Source organism: Falco rusticolus, chromosome 6, assembly GCF_015220075.1.
Source record: "Falco rusticolus isolate bFalRus1 chromosome 6, bFalRus1.pri, whole genome shotgun sequence".
In the NCBI taxonomy this organism is placed as follows: Eukaryota; Metazoa; Chordata; class Aves; order Falconiformes; family Falconidae; genus Falco; species Falco rusticolus.
The window spans coordinates 29,225,308-29,243,212 of NC_051192.1; the positions used below are offsets into that span (position 1 = coordinate 29,225,308).

Below are 17,905 nucleotides of genomic sequence, written 5' to 3' on the forward strand. Positions count from 1 at the left end.
TTCCACATCTTCCAACAGGATCTGCTACTGAAATCACCAAAGCCCAACATCAGGAAAGGGGAAACCAGGAAGTTATTTCTCTAGAAAGAAAAACAGTGGACTTTCAGGAAGAAACAGCTGAACTTACTGGTTCCAATAGTGTGTTCAGGTGGTCTCCAGCTGATCACAGCTTGGTCCAATCCAAATAGCACCATGACAAGCCGAGGAGGAGTTGGTATAGGAAAAGGCTGAGTTGATGTCCCATAGAAAAGCAAGTTGCCAAAGCCAAAGTACTCTGGATATTTCAAATTGCAATCCACAACATACTCATTGAAGCTAGACATCCCCATTGTAGAGACCTCCTCATGGAAAACTGCGCAGCCATCTGTGACAGTAAATGTGTTATCCTCATAAACAAAGCTCTCCATGTTGTTAAGTGGTATATGTGATCGCAGCGTGTGAAATTCTGAACCATCAAGAAAACCTGACACAAAGGCCTGTTCTGTTTTGTTGAAGAAAATAAGTCTCTTAGATTGGAAGTTGATCATGAAGTCTTTCAGACCACTTGATGTCACTACTGGTGAAGCTGTGGAGGCAGTGCCAGGAAAGAGTGGAAGGTTTGCTCTGTATATGCCATCTTCCAGGAGACAGAAAATATAGCTGGCCATGGAGCAAAATAGACCCAAATAACTACAGTGCAAGAACTCTGTAGATGAGTCACACATATTTTAACAGCTCAGAGATGTTCCTGCCTTTATGCAGACAATAGGAAAATGCTTTTGGCACTATTAATATACATCCTGGGAGAATTAAGCACATCACTTTTTACCTTCTGGGGATTTGGCTGGCAGACTATTGGAGAATATTCTTCTGTAATACCTCAAGTGCTAAGCATGGACATTTAAAATGCATAGAGCTTCATATTCATAAAAGCACTGAATGTCTGAATACCAAATTTCTGCATTGGAAATACTTTATCTCCTCTGCTAACACCCTAGGGAAGAAAATGCTAAAAACAACACTACATGGCATCACTCCTGTTCCAATTGTTTTGTAGTTTATTATTTGTTGCCAATTGCACTTTTGTTTTGGTAAGGCAAGTTTGAAACAGGAGCCTACAGATGACCAATGAAGTAAAGAAAATTAGAGAGGCACTTTATAGCACCTTTGACACCAAGTGCTTAAAGGAGGACACTTACCCATTATAGGGATCAGCTATAACCTTCCTAGGGGATGCCACATAAAGAGGAGTGACATCTTCAGCTGCAGTGCAGTTCTCTAAATGGCAGACATATATCTAGGTAATGAGAAGAAAAACTGGTGATGCATTTATAGGGTGTTTGCTAATGAGAAAACAATCTGACCTGAGATTCCTTCAACCAGACAATGAAATACCTCTCTCACAATCCTAGGTCCTTCTGGGCTCCTGAGTTGTCAGTCACCCAAGTATAACACTTGTGCACAAGTATGAATGCAACAAATGCATCCATGACAGCATGAAAGATCTGTCTGTCAGACATCCTCCTCTTAACTTACTAACTCTAAGCTAGAGAGAAAAGCCCAATTTGGGAAATATAGGCAAGCTGTACTTCAAAACAATCTGGCAAGGAAGGGGAAAGAGGGAAAAGGATGTGCTTTTCTGATCCTGTGAGCAATACCTTGGGACTTCTCTAATCTGCAATGGATTCAGAAATCCATGCCATCAGTCTGTTCACCTACAGCTCATTTGTATCTTTTTATAACTACTCCTTTTCCTGCTCCCTGTTCCCTGAGCAGTAACCGAAAAATCAGACATGGCAAGAAGATTGCAGGGAAAAAAATATTAAATCTCCCACTAACCATTCAAGGCAACTTTCTAGTCCTTTGTGCACCGGAGGACTACAAAGGTACATGCAAAGTCTGATCATTAGTGTAACTGATGTTTTACAAGTAGAGAATCAAGTGCAGAGTTGCCATCTCCATTTTTACTTCAAGTTGAAACAGTTGTAATCTGAGCTGTTATCACTGGTATGAAACACTTTCCCTCTTGAACATCTTTTGTCAATTAAGAAAAGCATTATAATGTCAGATAATAAAGTTATCTGACCACCTTCCTGAGGGAGAATAGGAACTGAACAGGCTAGATGGAGAATCAAGTAACAGAAAGTTGCTTATATCGGGTATGAGGTGAGTATGAAGTCATTCTTAAAAACAAAGCAGTTAAAACCAAAGGTTTTTATGTCCTAAGGAGAAAAATAAGACAAGAAGCCGCAGTTCCATATAGCCTGTTTGCTTTAAATATGTTCTCATATTCAAGCCTTTCTTCTTTTTTAAAGCTCTGAAATATGTGAATATTATTAAAGTTAAAAATTTTTTTTCTATAATTATATTTTGTGTATACATATCTATATATAAAACAGATTTTCTCATGTAAAATAAATCACAGTAATAGTTCAAATGAAATAAGAGATTAATTGAGCTCTGGAGCACTACCTTTTCTTTCATGACAAAGTATATCCTCTGGTAAAGCCAGTCTACTGAGATGGACGTAATATTCCCCCAGCCAGAGTAAAAGAGCATTAGGTCAGATACATCAGACATATTTGCAGCTCCTTTCACCCAGATGGAATTCCCCTCAGAAAAATAGATAACTTGCTGATAAACATTCACAGAAATTCCTACAAAGATAGGTACACAGATAATACAAGAAAAGTGTCAATTTTTCAGTTGTTTTTTCTATTTGCCTTAAAAGTAAGTATTTTTCAGTCTGCAACCCAACATCACTGGAGAAAAGTTAACTGGTTTCTCGCCTCTGCTTCTAGTCTTCTTTCACATAATAAGGAAACTTTCCCATTTGCTATGTAAGTGGCATTATTATAGACAACTGCCCTTCAGAAAGGTGATCAGACAGAATGAGAATATGCAACATGTGAACCAACTGACACTGATTGCCCCTCTCTGCGGCAAAGAGATGCAGCTGGCATCTCCTCACAAAGCAGCATTCACTCTAGAATTCAAGCTAGACATTATCTGTGCCACCCCTATATTATCAAAGGGTATTTAGTTAGGGGCAACATTTGTTCTCTGGCATCTTTGTGGCTCTGTGAACTTCTGTAGAGAAACTCAGATTTCCACACTGTCTTGAAGGACCAAACACAGCACCAATGTAGGTAAGAAACATTAGAGTGGCAAGTAATTTCAGATAACATCATTGTCTAGGGACTTGGGCTACTAAATGGCTTGTTGTAGAGCTCTGTGCCCCAGAGTAGCTAACACACTAGCATACTCTTCAGCCAGTAACTTTCGACACTTGGTATTATTCAATTCTCCAGTTTGAACCTCTTCCCCATATTCATGTTGAGAAAATACGGTCATTAATTATAGGGAAACATCTGCTTTGGCTTCATCTTACCTCAGTTTAGATACCTACTATGTAAAACTCCAGCTCTGAAGTAGCTGCCTAGATTCAGTGAAGAAAATGTTGCACTGGGGAGTGCAACATCTCTTCTCAGTGCCTGTCGTTTCACATAGGTCATATCATGTCCTGAAAGTTCCTATTTCTCTGCATTGATGATAAAGGGAGGCTAGATACTGACTCAAGCTAGGTGAGGTGCATTCTGTCCTTGGTGAACACAGAGGTCTAAGCCATACTTGAGAGAATGAGAGCCCAATCTGATTTTACCTGTAATGTTGTGTTGTATAATACCATTTTGCAGGCACTGGGCAGCTTCAAGGAAATATTCTGTGTATCTCTTCCTTAAAGACTGGTTTCTGGACAGAAGAAGCCATGTTGCTTTTTCCTTAACTAACAAACAGAGAAATTCAGAATTAACATAGATGACTGCAGCACAGAGAACATTACTAACTCAGATACATCATTAATAGACATGCATATACACATGCACACACATGTACATGTATGAATGTATTTTTACACTATCAATGACAGACTAAAAAGTAAATTCTTTGATTGTTGAGAGTGGACGGAGTTATTTGCCATTACAATGCCTTCTGACTCCTCAGCCAGGGTGAGAATGCACCACATGAATTCCACAGCATTTCCTGTAACAGCAGTGAGTCCCTGCTGAGGGGGTAAGCTGGAGTAAATGAGGCCCTAGGGATTCCTAAGGAAATGAAGGCACTAAGGCATCCATGTGACTCCCAGATCCAGCAGAAGCGGTATATTTAACCCCTCTGGGCCTCTTTGAAAAGCCCAGTCAAAGTAGAATATTGTCCCACAGAGCTGGGGAAGAGCAAGGCAAGTAAGTTTATTTCATTTATTTCATCATGCTGATCGATGACTTTTTCAAGGAACAAGTAGTTTTCACAGATAAAGATGACAATGGGATAATATGATCTGCTTCAAAGTTGATAAATTTAATTCTTTTTTCTAATAAAGTCACAGATTTTGAAGTCAAGAAGGAGCGCTTTGATCACATAAATGATTGTGTGATTCCGTGATTCTATAAGTTCACTTTGTGCTTATACAGGCCTGAGTAACTTACATTGAAGCCTCTGCAGTAAATCCATACCTTCTGTCTGGGCTATGCATAGATCTGGGAAAGACAGCTAGTCTTGCTTTCAAAAATCTAGCACATCTCCTGCTAAACTGATTCACATGTAGTTACTGTCATTTTAAAAAGTGTTGCATTATTTCAAGCCTGAATTTGGCTAATTTCAGTTTCCAAGCAATCCTCTCCTTCCCCCCTGCCCCCCCCCCCCCCCCCCCCCCAAGTTTAAACAGCTGTCTGCTGTCAGATGTCATTTCCTCATATGGGTATCACAAGACTGATCAAATGCTGTCTTCAATAACTCCTGGATAATCTGCATAGATTGAGCTGCATGTATTTCTCACATGATGCACACACCACAAGTCATTTCGGTGATGATGTCTCCAGGGCACAGTACAAGTACAATACATTTTCTTGCAACCCAGCCCAGAGACCAGATTCTTCTCCTGACTCTTCCGGGGGCTCAGATCTACACAGCTCAGTACCTGGTGCAGTAACACCATTTCTGAATGTGATACATGAGGAAGGTTTGCTCCTGTTCATGTTAGCACAGACAGAAAGCATATACCACTGCAATTTAAGGGGAATAAACTGAGGTTTTACATGGTGACTAATAAGGGGAGATGGGATCATTCCCCACCCCAGAAAGGTTTTTTTTGTGGGGGTTAAAGTTGTTTGTTTGTTTTCTGCCTTAAATTGATTGGTTGATAATTGCCTTGACTTAATGAACACAGTCAGATGTACCAGTCTGGACATTTCACAAATGGTTCAAATGTTCACGGCTCAGGAACAGCCAACCCTAGAGCAAAACCTCTGTGGAGCCTCCAGACAAGAACGTATCAGTGTGTCTGAGCTATTAGAGAAAAAAGGAAGTCATAAAAAGAACCAAAGCAGTTTTAAGTTCAATTTCTCTAATAAATAGCAGAAGACTGGCAATTCAGAGACAGACTTAAAGTGTTTGCTAGAGTTGGAGAGTTTCCAGGTGTTGACAACTGATTTCTTCAGGAGGAGGACAGCATCTTTTGTTTTCCTTTCTGAAGATACATTTTGATAACATTGGTTTCATTCTCACTTGTGCTCTATTTCAACATGTACATTTCTCTGGCAATTAATTACTATTTCTGCAATTCTTTGAGTGATACCTATAATGGATCATTGCTTTAATTATTAATTAATTAATACAGTAAAATAAATACAGCCATGAAAGAGCAACAAAAATTGATATGATTTCACATATTTGACATGAGATAACTGAGGATGTTTTAAGAAGTATTTCACATTAAGTATTTAATATTATTAGAATAAATAGATTTGTTTGTCAGCTGTTAAAGTCTCATTTAGAAAATGGAAGCATCTCCTCCCAGTCACTGCCTCGGACCACTGAGGAGTTTTTCATCTATAACACAACTCAGACCAAATTTGTTTGGGTCTACCAGCATCTCAGGTTATTACCATGTGGTGTAGCTTGATAATGTCCACAACTAAAAAACAGGACTCTCTCTGATATGCTATTGACTCCTCAGTGAACAACTCCTTGTCATGCGGTGTTTATAGTCTAAATATTATTCTCTTCTGCCAGGTACATGGCAGCCCAGCAAATGTGACTTTGTCCCCAGGAACAGACAGTGATAAGGACACTGCTACTCTTGTACCTTTGGATTCTGAGGTTGTGATGTTGGCTTCGGCAGGGGGTCCAGCACCAACCTCATTTACCGCCACAATCCTGAACCTACAGTAAACCAAAGAAACAGGTTTTGGTTTGCAGGTTTCCTTTGAAAGATTGCCTGAGTAACATTTTATCAAGTAGGGCAGCTGCCAAAAAAGTGACTTTCAGAAAATGGCTATTTAAATATAATGCTCTGGGAAATTTATGAACCAACCCGAACCCAAATTCCCCAAAGGTGGGACAACAACAGAATCTTCTAAATTAAAATGCAGAATGGGGTTTCAGATTCAGAAGAGCAACTCAATTTAATTTCAAAGGAAGATCAGTATTTACCAGTGCAAGCAGAATGCAGGCCTTTGTGTTTAATAAAAATGAAGGAATTTTTACAGATGCTTAAAGGACTAGGGAGGACTGCTCTATCATTCCCTGAATGTACTGAAAACATGCCACACAAGCTTAAAAAATGAAAAATGGCAGCTAAGAAAATGCAGCCTACGGGCCCTGTATCAAATTGCTTTTCCTTCCTCCCCATTTGACTTCCACATAAGCAGCCAACTCATCTGGAATAACTCCATTATTTCAAGGAAGGTACTCTTGCTTTTGGCAAAAACATAAACAAACTGTGTAATTGTGCAGAAGTGGTGTTTAGGCATACCCGGTACCATCTGGGAAAGAAGCACTAAAGCACATTTCACCATGTTAATTATCTCTTCCTTTCATACCTGTAAGTGTTGTTTGGGAAAGTGGAGTAGAACTGAAAGCTATGCCCTCTTGATGCTCTCAACAGTTCATGATTCTCACTGGTCAGGAGCAAGTTATATCCAATAATCAATCCATTTGGAAAAAGTGGTGGAGACCAACTAACTTCAACAGTGTTTGGACTTGAACTCTGAATATCTTTAATGACAGGAGCTGTTGCAGGAGCTGCAAGAGACAGAAATAACTGACTATATATAACATCAATACTGTAAAACAAAAACATCTGACTCTGTATATAACATCAATAGTTTTTCTTTTTTTTAGGTTTCATACCTGTAATTCATTTATACTAATAAATACGATTAAGGACAGCATAAAATTTCAGCAATGTTCAACTTTTTTTAGTGTCCTGAAAAATGTATTTCAGTCGAAAAATTAATGTGCATAATTATGCATAAAAATATCCAGTGTGCCCTCACAATTTTGACCATGTACTTTTCTGTGCACGTTTTTAAAACTAAAAGCAGGAAGCAGCCCTAAATCTTCTAGTTCATACAAAAAAAGCCTGTAGTATTTCAGTTTGGTCTCCTGCAGCTACCTAACAGATAATGTAAACATCATTCTGGAGATTAAGCATCAGTGTTTTCTGTGAAAAGAACAAGGAAACCTACATGTTTCTAATACAGTCCTGAAAGATGCAATTAATAGTGCAGTTCATTACCTCCAAAAGCATGTGTCCGGTAACTGGAACTAGATGCAGAATGGAGCTGCAGTTGAGATGTAATGATCCAAACTACTCGAAACACATATTCTGTGAAGGCTTGAAGGTCTTTGACAGTATATGAAGTTTCAGATACTACCTAGATTAATGCACAGGCACAATAATTTTTTTTTCCTCCATCTGCAGCTACTGTTTAGGATGTTATCAGGGAAAAAGAGGTCTCATACAACAACAAATCTATTTCAGGATACAAAAATGCAGCATCCTAAGTTTAAATAAAAGGAAATTCTGGGTGCTGTTTTCAGCATAGACTTTTATTTGCCATCCTTTTAGAACTTTTTCTCTTCCATTTTCTTCAGAATACACTACCAAATCTAAACAACGAGCAGATTAATAGAAGGATGGATGCAATATAAAAGTAAATTTGAAGAATAAGGTAAAAAGCCTAAAATAATAGCATATTATGGGCAACGTATTTTAAACTGTTGATACATATAATACAGGTTTAATATCCAAAGGCTCCTAGTTACCCTTAATATTTACTGTCTGAAGCCATTGTTCCCCATTATTTCACAAGAACTTCCTGCCTAGCAAATTATCTTTACCTTTGTGACATCAACTTGCCAAGCTCTGTAATTTGATCTAATAGAAATGATGGCAAGATAACAAGTGTATAGTTGACGCAAAAGAACGTAATATAAGAATAACCATACTGAGTCAGAACAAAGGTCAATCTAGCCAAGTATTGCATCTTTGACCAGAAGTAAAAAAATTTCTCTAGGAAAGGTATAAAAAAAAGCTGACAGTGATATTGCTCCCAAATACTGTCTTGGCATTTTATAAGCATGGCTCAACAAGAAACAATGGCAATATTTATATTTAGTAGAACTCAATTTTTCTTCCATTAATTTGTCCAGTCACTTTTCAAATGCCATTTAGTAAATTTAGCAATTTTAATATTTAGGAGTTTAAATTTAGTAATTTAACATCCACACATGCCAGGAAGCAGCTAAACATAACTACACATTCTGTGATGAAATGCTTTCATTTGCTAGTTTTGAACCTGCTACCTGATAGTTTCCATCAAGGTCCCTAGCTCCTGTGTTGGAGGCACTAGGGAAGAATTGTCCACTTCTCAGCTTCTCCATGCTACTTATGATTTTGCAAACCTCTTTCATGGGCTTAACATATTATCCAATGTTTTTTCTAAAATAAAATCAAAAGCAGAGAAAAACCTATTTCCTTTCAAAGTATAAGGAAGTGTCCTTCTTTACCTCTGTGTACCTCCAGTCTCCAGGGAGATGATTGAACTTCCACTGGATAATATAGTTCACCCCAGAGATGTTAGCTGGCTTCCACCCTAATGTGACACTGTGGCTTCCAATGGTAGAGGCAAATGGCGCGCTAGGTTTGTTCAAGAAGTCTGAGGGGAAAGACAATACACCAGTAAGAAAACCTTTTCATGGCAATCTCTGGGCCTTGAGGGTAAAAGCCTATTACCCCCACACAACTGAAAGCTGTGAAGCCAATAAAACCATAGAAAAGAATGTATTGAAAACATTGCTGAATAAATCACATGACATTTTAAAGACAGTTTGATAAGTAAGCCTGAACTGGGCCAAGTTCAATGCAAGCAAATGTGACTACAACATTGCACTTGTATAAATGCACTTTTAATTACATTACATACAAAAAAGGTACTTAGTAAAATTTTGATTAAATTAATTAGAAACCTAAAGAAGGTTATGGGAGACTTCTGAAGAGATTTTCAAGGGGCCTATTTCAATAGCACTGTATTGGCCCAATTGTTCCCACATAAGTTGCGAGAGCTTTTGGCAATGATTTCAAGATAGCAGACAGGTCAAGGATGAGTGCTTGACAAAGTATCATCTTAAACAGTTGAGACTGGATTCAAAAAGTCTCATGTCCATGAAAGGGAGGGGAAAAAATGTTTTACTATAAGATAGAGTTAACTTCATTGTACTTGTTAAAAGAAAAAAGCAAAATGGTAATTTTCTGACCAGACATTTTTAGTTTTTGAAAGAAATCCAGATAATAGAACTAGACCATAATCTTAAAACTCAGTTTATCAGTTTTTGAATTGGACAAGACTCTATTCAGACTTACTCTGTGCTTCAACTCCATATGCATCCTCTGCACGGCTACAACCAAACTTACAGGAAACTGTCTGTGTAGGGTACAGAACTCACTGGTTAGTTTTGTGTAAAGGCAAACTTCCTCCTAGAATTATGCAGACACATTTTAAATACGTACAAATGCTGTGGACATTTTGAATAAAACAAACTCTGTGGAAATCATTACATTCATTCCAAAAAACAGTAGTACCAAAACCTCACACCAAAGAGCTTCCTGAGAGCCCTTCCATCAATTCACTGGGCACTGAATAAGGTTTTCCTCCTTACACACTGTCCCTTTGTGGAAAGCACAAATATGGGGCTACATTGAAGCTAGAAATAGACTTCAGTGACAACCATGGAGTTAGGAAGTAATGGTTTTTAACTCGTTAATGATATGCTCCATATGTTGGATTTCACCCTTTCCTGCTTCATGTATTCATTCATGTATCCTATGAATGAGGCACATTCTTACAAAGGTACTTCCAGTGAATTTTCAAAATAGTTGAAATTAGTAATTTATAAAAGCAGCAATGCCTAATCAACAGTTCCTTGTCAGTAGTTACTTCTAGTACAGTCGTGTCTACAAGGTGTAAATATAACAAATACCCCAGAGCAGTGGGTACCTCACAGTCACATCCTGAGAATAGAAAATCCAGTTTAGATAGGGAACATAGATAAAGTGTTACCCTGCTTTATAGGTAGATAACTTAAGAAGAGGTAGTAACATTTTCCAGGTGGATTTCAGTAGCATAAAAATTACATGCAAGACTGAGTCTCCTGGAAAGCCATAACTTTTGAGAAGTGATGGTTTGAGCTTTTCTAGACAGGCATTTTATTTGGGCTCGTTGTATTTTGCCAGTTCACTCAGCCTATAAAAACTTGAAGTTTGCTTCATACAGCAGCCACCTTTCAAATGAGTAACCTTTAGATCATTCAGAAGCAATTCATTATGTTCAGTGAGCAAATGTTTTTAATTGCTCTTCCTGTGATTCTAGGATATATACTTCTGGCACCCTATGGAAACTAATAAGGCATGTTATTGCAGACAACACAGTTGCAGCTGAGACGGATTTAAAAACTTGCTTAGCAGTGTATTTCTATATACATTATCTCACATCTAGGCATTCAGTGCCAAGTGCAAGTACTTGAAAAGTTTTCCCAATGTTTTCTTATTCAGAGAAATAAAATACTCCCAAGTGAATTACCATGACTGTTAGCAGGCAAAGATCCAGATATTAGCAGATGACAGTTATCAACTGTACACTGGAGCTTTCATTTACAACCAAGATTTGTTTAGTTTGTAGGGGATAGTGTCCCCTGATTACGTGCTGATTCATAGTGCCTTCTGCTTCATTTAACACAGACATTTCTGACCATTTGTTTTTTCTCATGTTATTCTTCTTCTGATCTTTGTCTGAACCATAAATCCAATTTTTGCTTGAGGTAAGAGGATTACTAAAGCTCCTAGCCTTAGAAATTTTGAGGGAAATTTGCCATCTGCTGTGCCTGAAAACAAGAAATCCTCACATATTCTCCACTGATCAGAACTGCCCTTGTATGAGCCAGATTCTGCTGCCCTTTCTTGTGAATATTCCCACTGAATTTAGTGGCACTCCCCTGTTCCTAGGTGAGAGGTAGAATCTAACAGGAGCAATACTGCTAGATTTTGGTCCCAAGGTGTAGCCACATGACACAGCTGAGCCAATGCCAAAGGAAATGACACACTCATACTCCGCTCCTTTCCCCTGCAGACTGCAATGACCTGATCCTCTGCATGCAGTGACCTGGTGCTCGCCTGACCATGTGGGGAATCAAGTCAGCCGGCTGATCCAGTAGAAAGATAATCCTGCAAAAGCCCTTGCAGAGTTAGTGAATTTAACTGGCATATTGTGTGGCCAGACAAGCAAAAAAAAAAAAACCACCAAAAAACCCAAAACACTACAATAACAAAAAAAAAAACCCAAAACCTACACTAATTCTGTGTTTCTACAAAAATAAGTTGGTTATTTCTTGGACTGTTCCTACACTCCAAAACCTACTTACCATATTTGTATGCCTTTTACATGGTCACAATTTTGCAGATTTAAAAGCATTAAAAAAATCAGTCTATTCAGTTGAATTTCCAGTTCACCAATGAATTTGCATTCTACTCAGGATTCCCTCCAACTCCTCTATCACCTGCTTGAAGTGTGTTGCTGCCATCTGGGTATAACTTCCATACTGAGGTCTCAGCAGTCCCAAACACAATCCCGCAATTGTCTTATCCCCATCCCATCCTACACTCTATGTTCATGCTAAAAGAGCCCCAGAAAGACACAGTCTTTTTAGCTGCACTCTGTTGCCTCTGTCACTGTAAATACCAGTCCACCTGCAGCACAGACCAGGCACTCCCCATTTGAGATCTTTTTCTAAAGGGCAACACATTGCCCCTTACTGAATTGCATTTTACCTCATTCAGTCTCTACCCAGCCAAGAGTGTGTTTTGCCTTCTAGCTCCCACTCCTTTTTTCCACTTCTCACCGAACTGATGTCATACCAGCTTTAATAAGCATTCTCTCTGGATCATCTTTGATGGCATTAATGAAAAACTGGATAGAACAAGACTCCTGTAGGAGCCTAGAACATAGTTTAAATAGGTCTGTTCTGTGTTCCATACTGGTGTGATAAGTCTGCTTTCTTTAAAGCAATATTCTTTGTTACACAGCAGGTTTAAATCCAAACACATCTTTAGCCACCATGCCAGAAAGAAAGGATTCAGGTACTTAACTCATTCTTTAGCTTTAGGAAGCACAAAACAATTATACCTGTATTGATAAGTTTGTGTATCTACATTGTATTTCTTAGCACTATGTGGACATAATAACCGCTGAAATCACATTTTTTTTTATTGCTCTGATAGCACTTAACTTACCTCACATGCTCTAGTGTATGTCTTGTTCTGCCAAGAAGAAAATTAATAAAATATGGGATTAGCATAACTAGAGTCACAGAGTGTTTCAAACAGATAATATCAAGTAATTAGAAGTTTCTTACAGTGAAAGTACACTACAAAACCTTATCACCGGCAAATAATGAAAAAAGGCAAACCCACACTTGATAAACCAGAAAGTCAACATTAAAAATGATGCCAAGGTTAAATGAGCTTCAGGTGTTCAAGAGGTCCAGAAAAAAGAGCAGTTTAAAACTGTAATGGCAGTTGTCCCAGACCAGTGCCAATACTCATCCATCTGGTTTAGTAAAAGCAAGAAATCTACCTAGTAAAGACCATGTGCTTCATTTACATCTGCATACAGCTCTGAGACAGACTCCAGTAAATTCCTGAAAAGCTCTAGTTCTTTCTCACATTTTGAAAAAATGAGTGAATGGTTGAGCTTAATGAACTGTAAAATGTCCTCACATTTTGACAAACATAATGAAAGCTTTTGATGTTACAGATAACTCCCATAGCAAGAACTAATATCTTCCCAAAAGAGAATTTATAAATGCAATGAAAGAAAATAAGGATATTACATCTTTTCATAGAAACACTGCTTTGGTTAGGTTTCCCACATCTGCCATTGGATAAGGTACTTGGTGGACTGGAGACAAGTGCAGCAGAGCCAAGGCTAAGGCAATACTCACACATTTCAGTGGGCAACTGATTTGCACTGTGGCATTCCAGAACTGACATCCGTTCATGCACTGCAAAGACAGATGGTAGCTTTAAAAAGGACTTTGAAAGCACTTTTTTAAAGAGAAGGGATACTCCAATTCTGAGGGTGAAGAAAACAGTTCAATTTCCAGCTACACTAAAACATTCTGCATGACCAAGTCACTTAGCTCCTTCTCACCCTGGTTCCTTAGCAATAAAATAGGCATTTGCAGCACTCAAACTCTGTAACAAAAATATTAAACATACCAAAGATCATAGGTACCCATATACTACAGTAAGTTATGTTATGTAATGCCCTCCTTAATGTAAAATCAAATACAAAGCAAAAGAAAAATAATTCTTTGAGATTGGTTTGTACAAAACAGTAGATGTTCAACTACCTTTTCAGCTCTAGTAAAGACATTGACACCCCTGCATGTACTGAGAGCACCAAAAGGACTGCAGGACACCTAAGCAGATTGTGACTATCAATCACCTGGGGAGAGTGCTCAGCTTTACATAGGCCTTGGGAAAGGGCTGATGCATAGCTTCAGGGGCAGAAGGAGACCTGGTTAAGACAGTTCTTGTTCAGTCTTCCTCTGGGAACAAGTCACCCAGCCAGCCATGATGTGCGTGGCCAGTGCTCCCGCTCTCTGAACTTTATTTTACCACTTGCTCTCTGTGGAATAGTAACAGAATGCAGTATACAGCTCAGCCAAGCACCGTGGAAAGCCATTCAACACAAGGCCCCTGCCCTCCAACAGTGGCTTTAAAACCATGAGTTTTCAAAGATGTAGTAAATATTATGTGGGTTGGATTTGATGTTCAACCTTTCTTGCTTATTCGGTCCCATCCACTTTTTAGTGGTCATGTACAGTTTTCTTTTTAAAAGGAAACTGGAAGGAAACAACTCTGGAAGAAGGAGACTCTGATATCAAATATTGCAAAGCCTCATAAAAAAAAACAATAAGACTTGATAACACTGAACAAAGATACACAGTAACCTAATAGCTGAGTCAACCTTGCTATGTATTTTCATGACACACAGCCATTTATGGTCCCAGCCTCATAAATGACCCAGCCTTGTTAAACACCAGGTGCTGAGAGGCTGCTTCCCACTAGCCTCTGTGAAAAATATTAATGACTGAATTCTCCACTACTCTTCAAAGAATATGTATAACCACCAGCTTGAATTGTATTCGAAACCTGCACTACAAGAACATCAGCTAAAGTTCTCACAAGAATGCTCCTATGGAAAGCTCATGTTGAGCTAAAGACACCACCCACCCCCATAATAGACACAATCATTTGAAGTCCTACAGAACTCTAAATTTTCAACAATTGTCATGTTGTTTTCTCCCATCAAATCACTGAGAAAACAAAATAAACTACTTAACTGTACAAAGGTAGCTGAATAAAACAATCTTAATGATTTGTATTTTGGAGGGAACACTAGTTTTGAATCATTTTCTCGAAAACTTATGATTTGTAGATCACAAATGTGAACATGACTGAAAGCAGAGATCCAAAGCCTTTACACATTTTCTTTAAACAAAAAAGATAGTTCTGTCTTCAATAATTCAAGCCAAGTCTAAGCACACAACCTACTGACTTATACCAGACAGGCAACTGTGCATATTTACATGGAGTCTTTGATAATATGATCATTGTACCCATTTTATTCAAATAGCAGTAACATAAAATGTCAGTAATCAATAAAGTAAACCATTACTTACTGCTCCAGTGATGTCACTAACATTACAAAGGCTAGTAATTCCAACTTCTCCTTCCTATAAGAGAAATACATACAATTTTACAAAAAGTCAATTAATTGATTAAAATATATTAAAACATTTGTTTCTTGCAAAACAAATTTTCTTCAACTAATGATTCCTTATTTGAAGAAATTTATTGTTGACACACCAGTAGCTCCTCACTTGAGACTAATTTCAGAGTACTGTCAAACAAAAACATTGACAGAATCAGTTGGCATTAATTAAATTATCTCAGGTAAGAATTTGGCTCTCATCTCCTGATTCTGGTTCACTGAGACAATAACAAATACTTCATAATACGTTGGGTGTTAATTGCAAAGCCAGGTGGCTTTGACCTCTTGGGAGCAGAAAGACCTTCCTTCAAGCTAAATGCCTTTTGTCTGGTCTCCTTTTGAAGGGGTTTTATGCAGCCATATGGTGACTGCTCTTCCTCTCCTGCTTTAAAGTACTCTTGAGCTAAGGTGCCTGTTTTTTCACATCATTCAAAGTGTGCAAAACCAGTCACCACCTGTGAAGTGCAAATGATTTGAGGATGTATCTAACAGCCTTGGAGAAGCTGAATGTTAGGTCCTAAGTTTTGTCCAGCAAACAGGTAAGAGCACCCTTAATAAAACAACTCTCAGGAAGAAATTTTCAGCACGCTGGGCACACCACGACAATAGTGAGAATCAAAGGTGTCACAAAACAAATGTGAACACAATAAGTAGACCGGAGGCAAAAAATAAGATTTACAGCTCTCAGGCTCCAAGATTATGTTTTTCTCATCTGAATTCCTTACATAATATGTTCACTGAACATGAATGCGATTTACCTGTCTTTCAAAGCTGAAAGGAAGAGCAACTTATTTCTTATTCTGAAATAATTTAGGCTTAAATTAAAGGATCCCCATTAAACTTATAATTGCATAATAGGCTTCCATCAGAGAAGGCAATTAACTCTTTCACTGGTGCAAGAGTTAAGAGTTAGTTTTAAAGGAACTGACAGACAAATGTATGAAATAAAATGGAGCTGGTGACAGTCCTCTGCAGTAGGTTTCCATAGTTGGTTAGCCCCAAGGTACAAAATGTCCTTTTTACAGAGCAAAGGTACATGGTCTTCTAAACAACATCAACATTTCAGGCAAATAGAAACAAGGATGTAACTCCTTAAAGTCTCATGAAGAATTACTGTTTGGATTTGAGAGGTTCTGCTTATCTTTGTTGTGCATCAGTAGAAGGAAAAATAATAACCATAAAAAAACCCCCATAAGATTAAGGATCCAACCACCATCTTTAATACTTAAATAAATATCCACAATTTAAAGCATAAGCAACTTCAAAAAGAAGCTGAAACTAGTTCAGGATAATTGTGCAAGCCACACATTCCCAGCCAATTTCTTGTGAATTTACAGTTTTCCTAGATCTATATAAGAAAAGTCATAGACTAGACAGAAACTGATAAGTAAAGTGAATAAACTGAAAGAAGAAAGGTTTCTCTCCTCCACCCTTCAGGGTCTTCAGTGTTTATAGTAATTTCAGGAGGTGTTGGAACATAAGTATATAAAGAAAGTATGAAACGAACACCCATGCAATCTGGTTAATGGGATTTCTTCCTTACCAGTATATTTATACCTTACCAGCACTATTAAACACCAGTCAGGCAGGCTGGCAGCAGTCTTGTGGCTTTTTTTTTTAAAAAAAAAAATTGGTTGGAAACCAAAGTCCTAAGGTACTAACAGACTGACTCCTGTTCTTACCTCTGCTGTAAAGAGTGGTTCCAAAGAATGTTTATCAATATGGTGATAGGTGCTTTATATATATAAATATAGGTTATTTTTATAAATAAAATATATATATATTTATTTATATATATAAATTGGTTTCACCAATTCAAATGTTAAACATTAGTTCTCAAACTCTGCTTTTACTCAGATACATTTTTAAAAATAATTTTGAAAAAGCTGATTCGTAATAGAAAATTCTTACAGTGCTAACAACCATCTATGTTTCAAAATATTAAGTACAGTTTTTCAAAACTTACCAGGTTACTTGTACATAAGTTTTGACAATCTTTTGAGAAAGTACAGTACACTGCAGAAATCCATACACAGCAAAAAGCAGCAAGTATGTTCAGCAGGGGATCCCACAGGCAAGTGTTCCTCATAACTTAAGCAATTTCATCTGTCAGACTGATTCTTTCCTTGACTTGGCCATACAAACTCCTTTTAGTCTAGATGACGGAGACACAACTGAAATTTGTGCATTTCAGCTTGTTAAATATTTTTAAAATCCTTGCTTACTCTCCATTCCTTCAACAACTTTTCAGCTTCCTGGAGCATTTGTCTCGAAATTGCACAACATCCATTTCATAGTTTCTTATTAAACCACTGAAACAAAAGAGTTGACCAATGAAAGTCAGCGTATCTCCTTACATAAATATCATTAACGTAAAATGGAAACTAAGTGCAATGCTTTTAATCAGGTGCTCCAAGCAACGCGGAAACAGGGAAAGAGTGAGAGAAAACTGTTCTAATCCTCATTTCTACTATGATAAAGTATTTCTAAATATTTTCAAGTGGATACCACTAAGAAAATTTGTTTGTGATGATGAATAAGCTTGTTAGAACACTACAGTTCATATCAGTCAATAAAAAAATGTTAATTAATTCTCTACTTTAATGACTGTTTCGAAATGTTCCATTTCAACATCAAAATACTACTCACAACAGACCCGTCTGGCTTCTGGTGCAACATAGACACAAACTACCCAGAGCCATGCCAGGGGCTCTCTGCATGACTGGTCACAATTGTATTAGTAAGTTTGCACC

At 37.8% G+C, this 17,905-nt stretch overlaps 1 protein-coding gene across 1 annotated transcript in view; it reads right to left on the reverse strand.

Moving 5' to 3' along the window:
- Positions 1-17,241, reverse strand: part of ROS1 (ROS proto-oncogene 1, receptor tyrosine kinase) — a 71,703-nt gene extending 54,462 nt beyond the window's left edge. Inside the window, exons 1-13 of the mRNA XM_037392438.1 lie at positions 17,119-17,241; positions 15,061-15,114; positions 13,315-13,374; positions 12,605-12,631; positions 9,683-9,743; positions 8,830-8,978; positions 7,556-7,694; positions 6,858-7,059; positions 6,122-6,198; positions 3,641-3,763; positions 2,452-2,636; positions 1,179-1,276; positions 128-639 (exon numbers count right to left, since the gene is read on the reverse strand). Coding sequence (XP_037248335.1) covers positions 128-639; positions 1,179-1,276; positions 2,452-2,636; positions 3,641-3,763; positions 6,122-6,198; positions 6,858-7,059; positions 7,556-7,694; positions 8,830-8,978; positions 9,683-9,743; positions 12,605-12,631; positions 13,315-13,374; positions 15,061-15,114; positions 17,119-17,241 — 1,810 coding nt within the window. The remainder of the gene's footprint in view (positions 1-127; positions 640-1,178; positions 1,277-2,451; positions 2,637-3,640; positions 3,764-6,121; positions 6,199-6,857; positions 7,060-7,555; positions 7,695-8,829; positions 8,979-9,682; positions 9,744-12,604; positions 12,632-13,314; positions 13,375-15,060; positions 15,115-17,118) is intronic.
- Between the last annotated feature and the right edge of the window lie 664 nt (positions 17,242-17,905).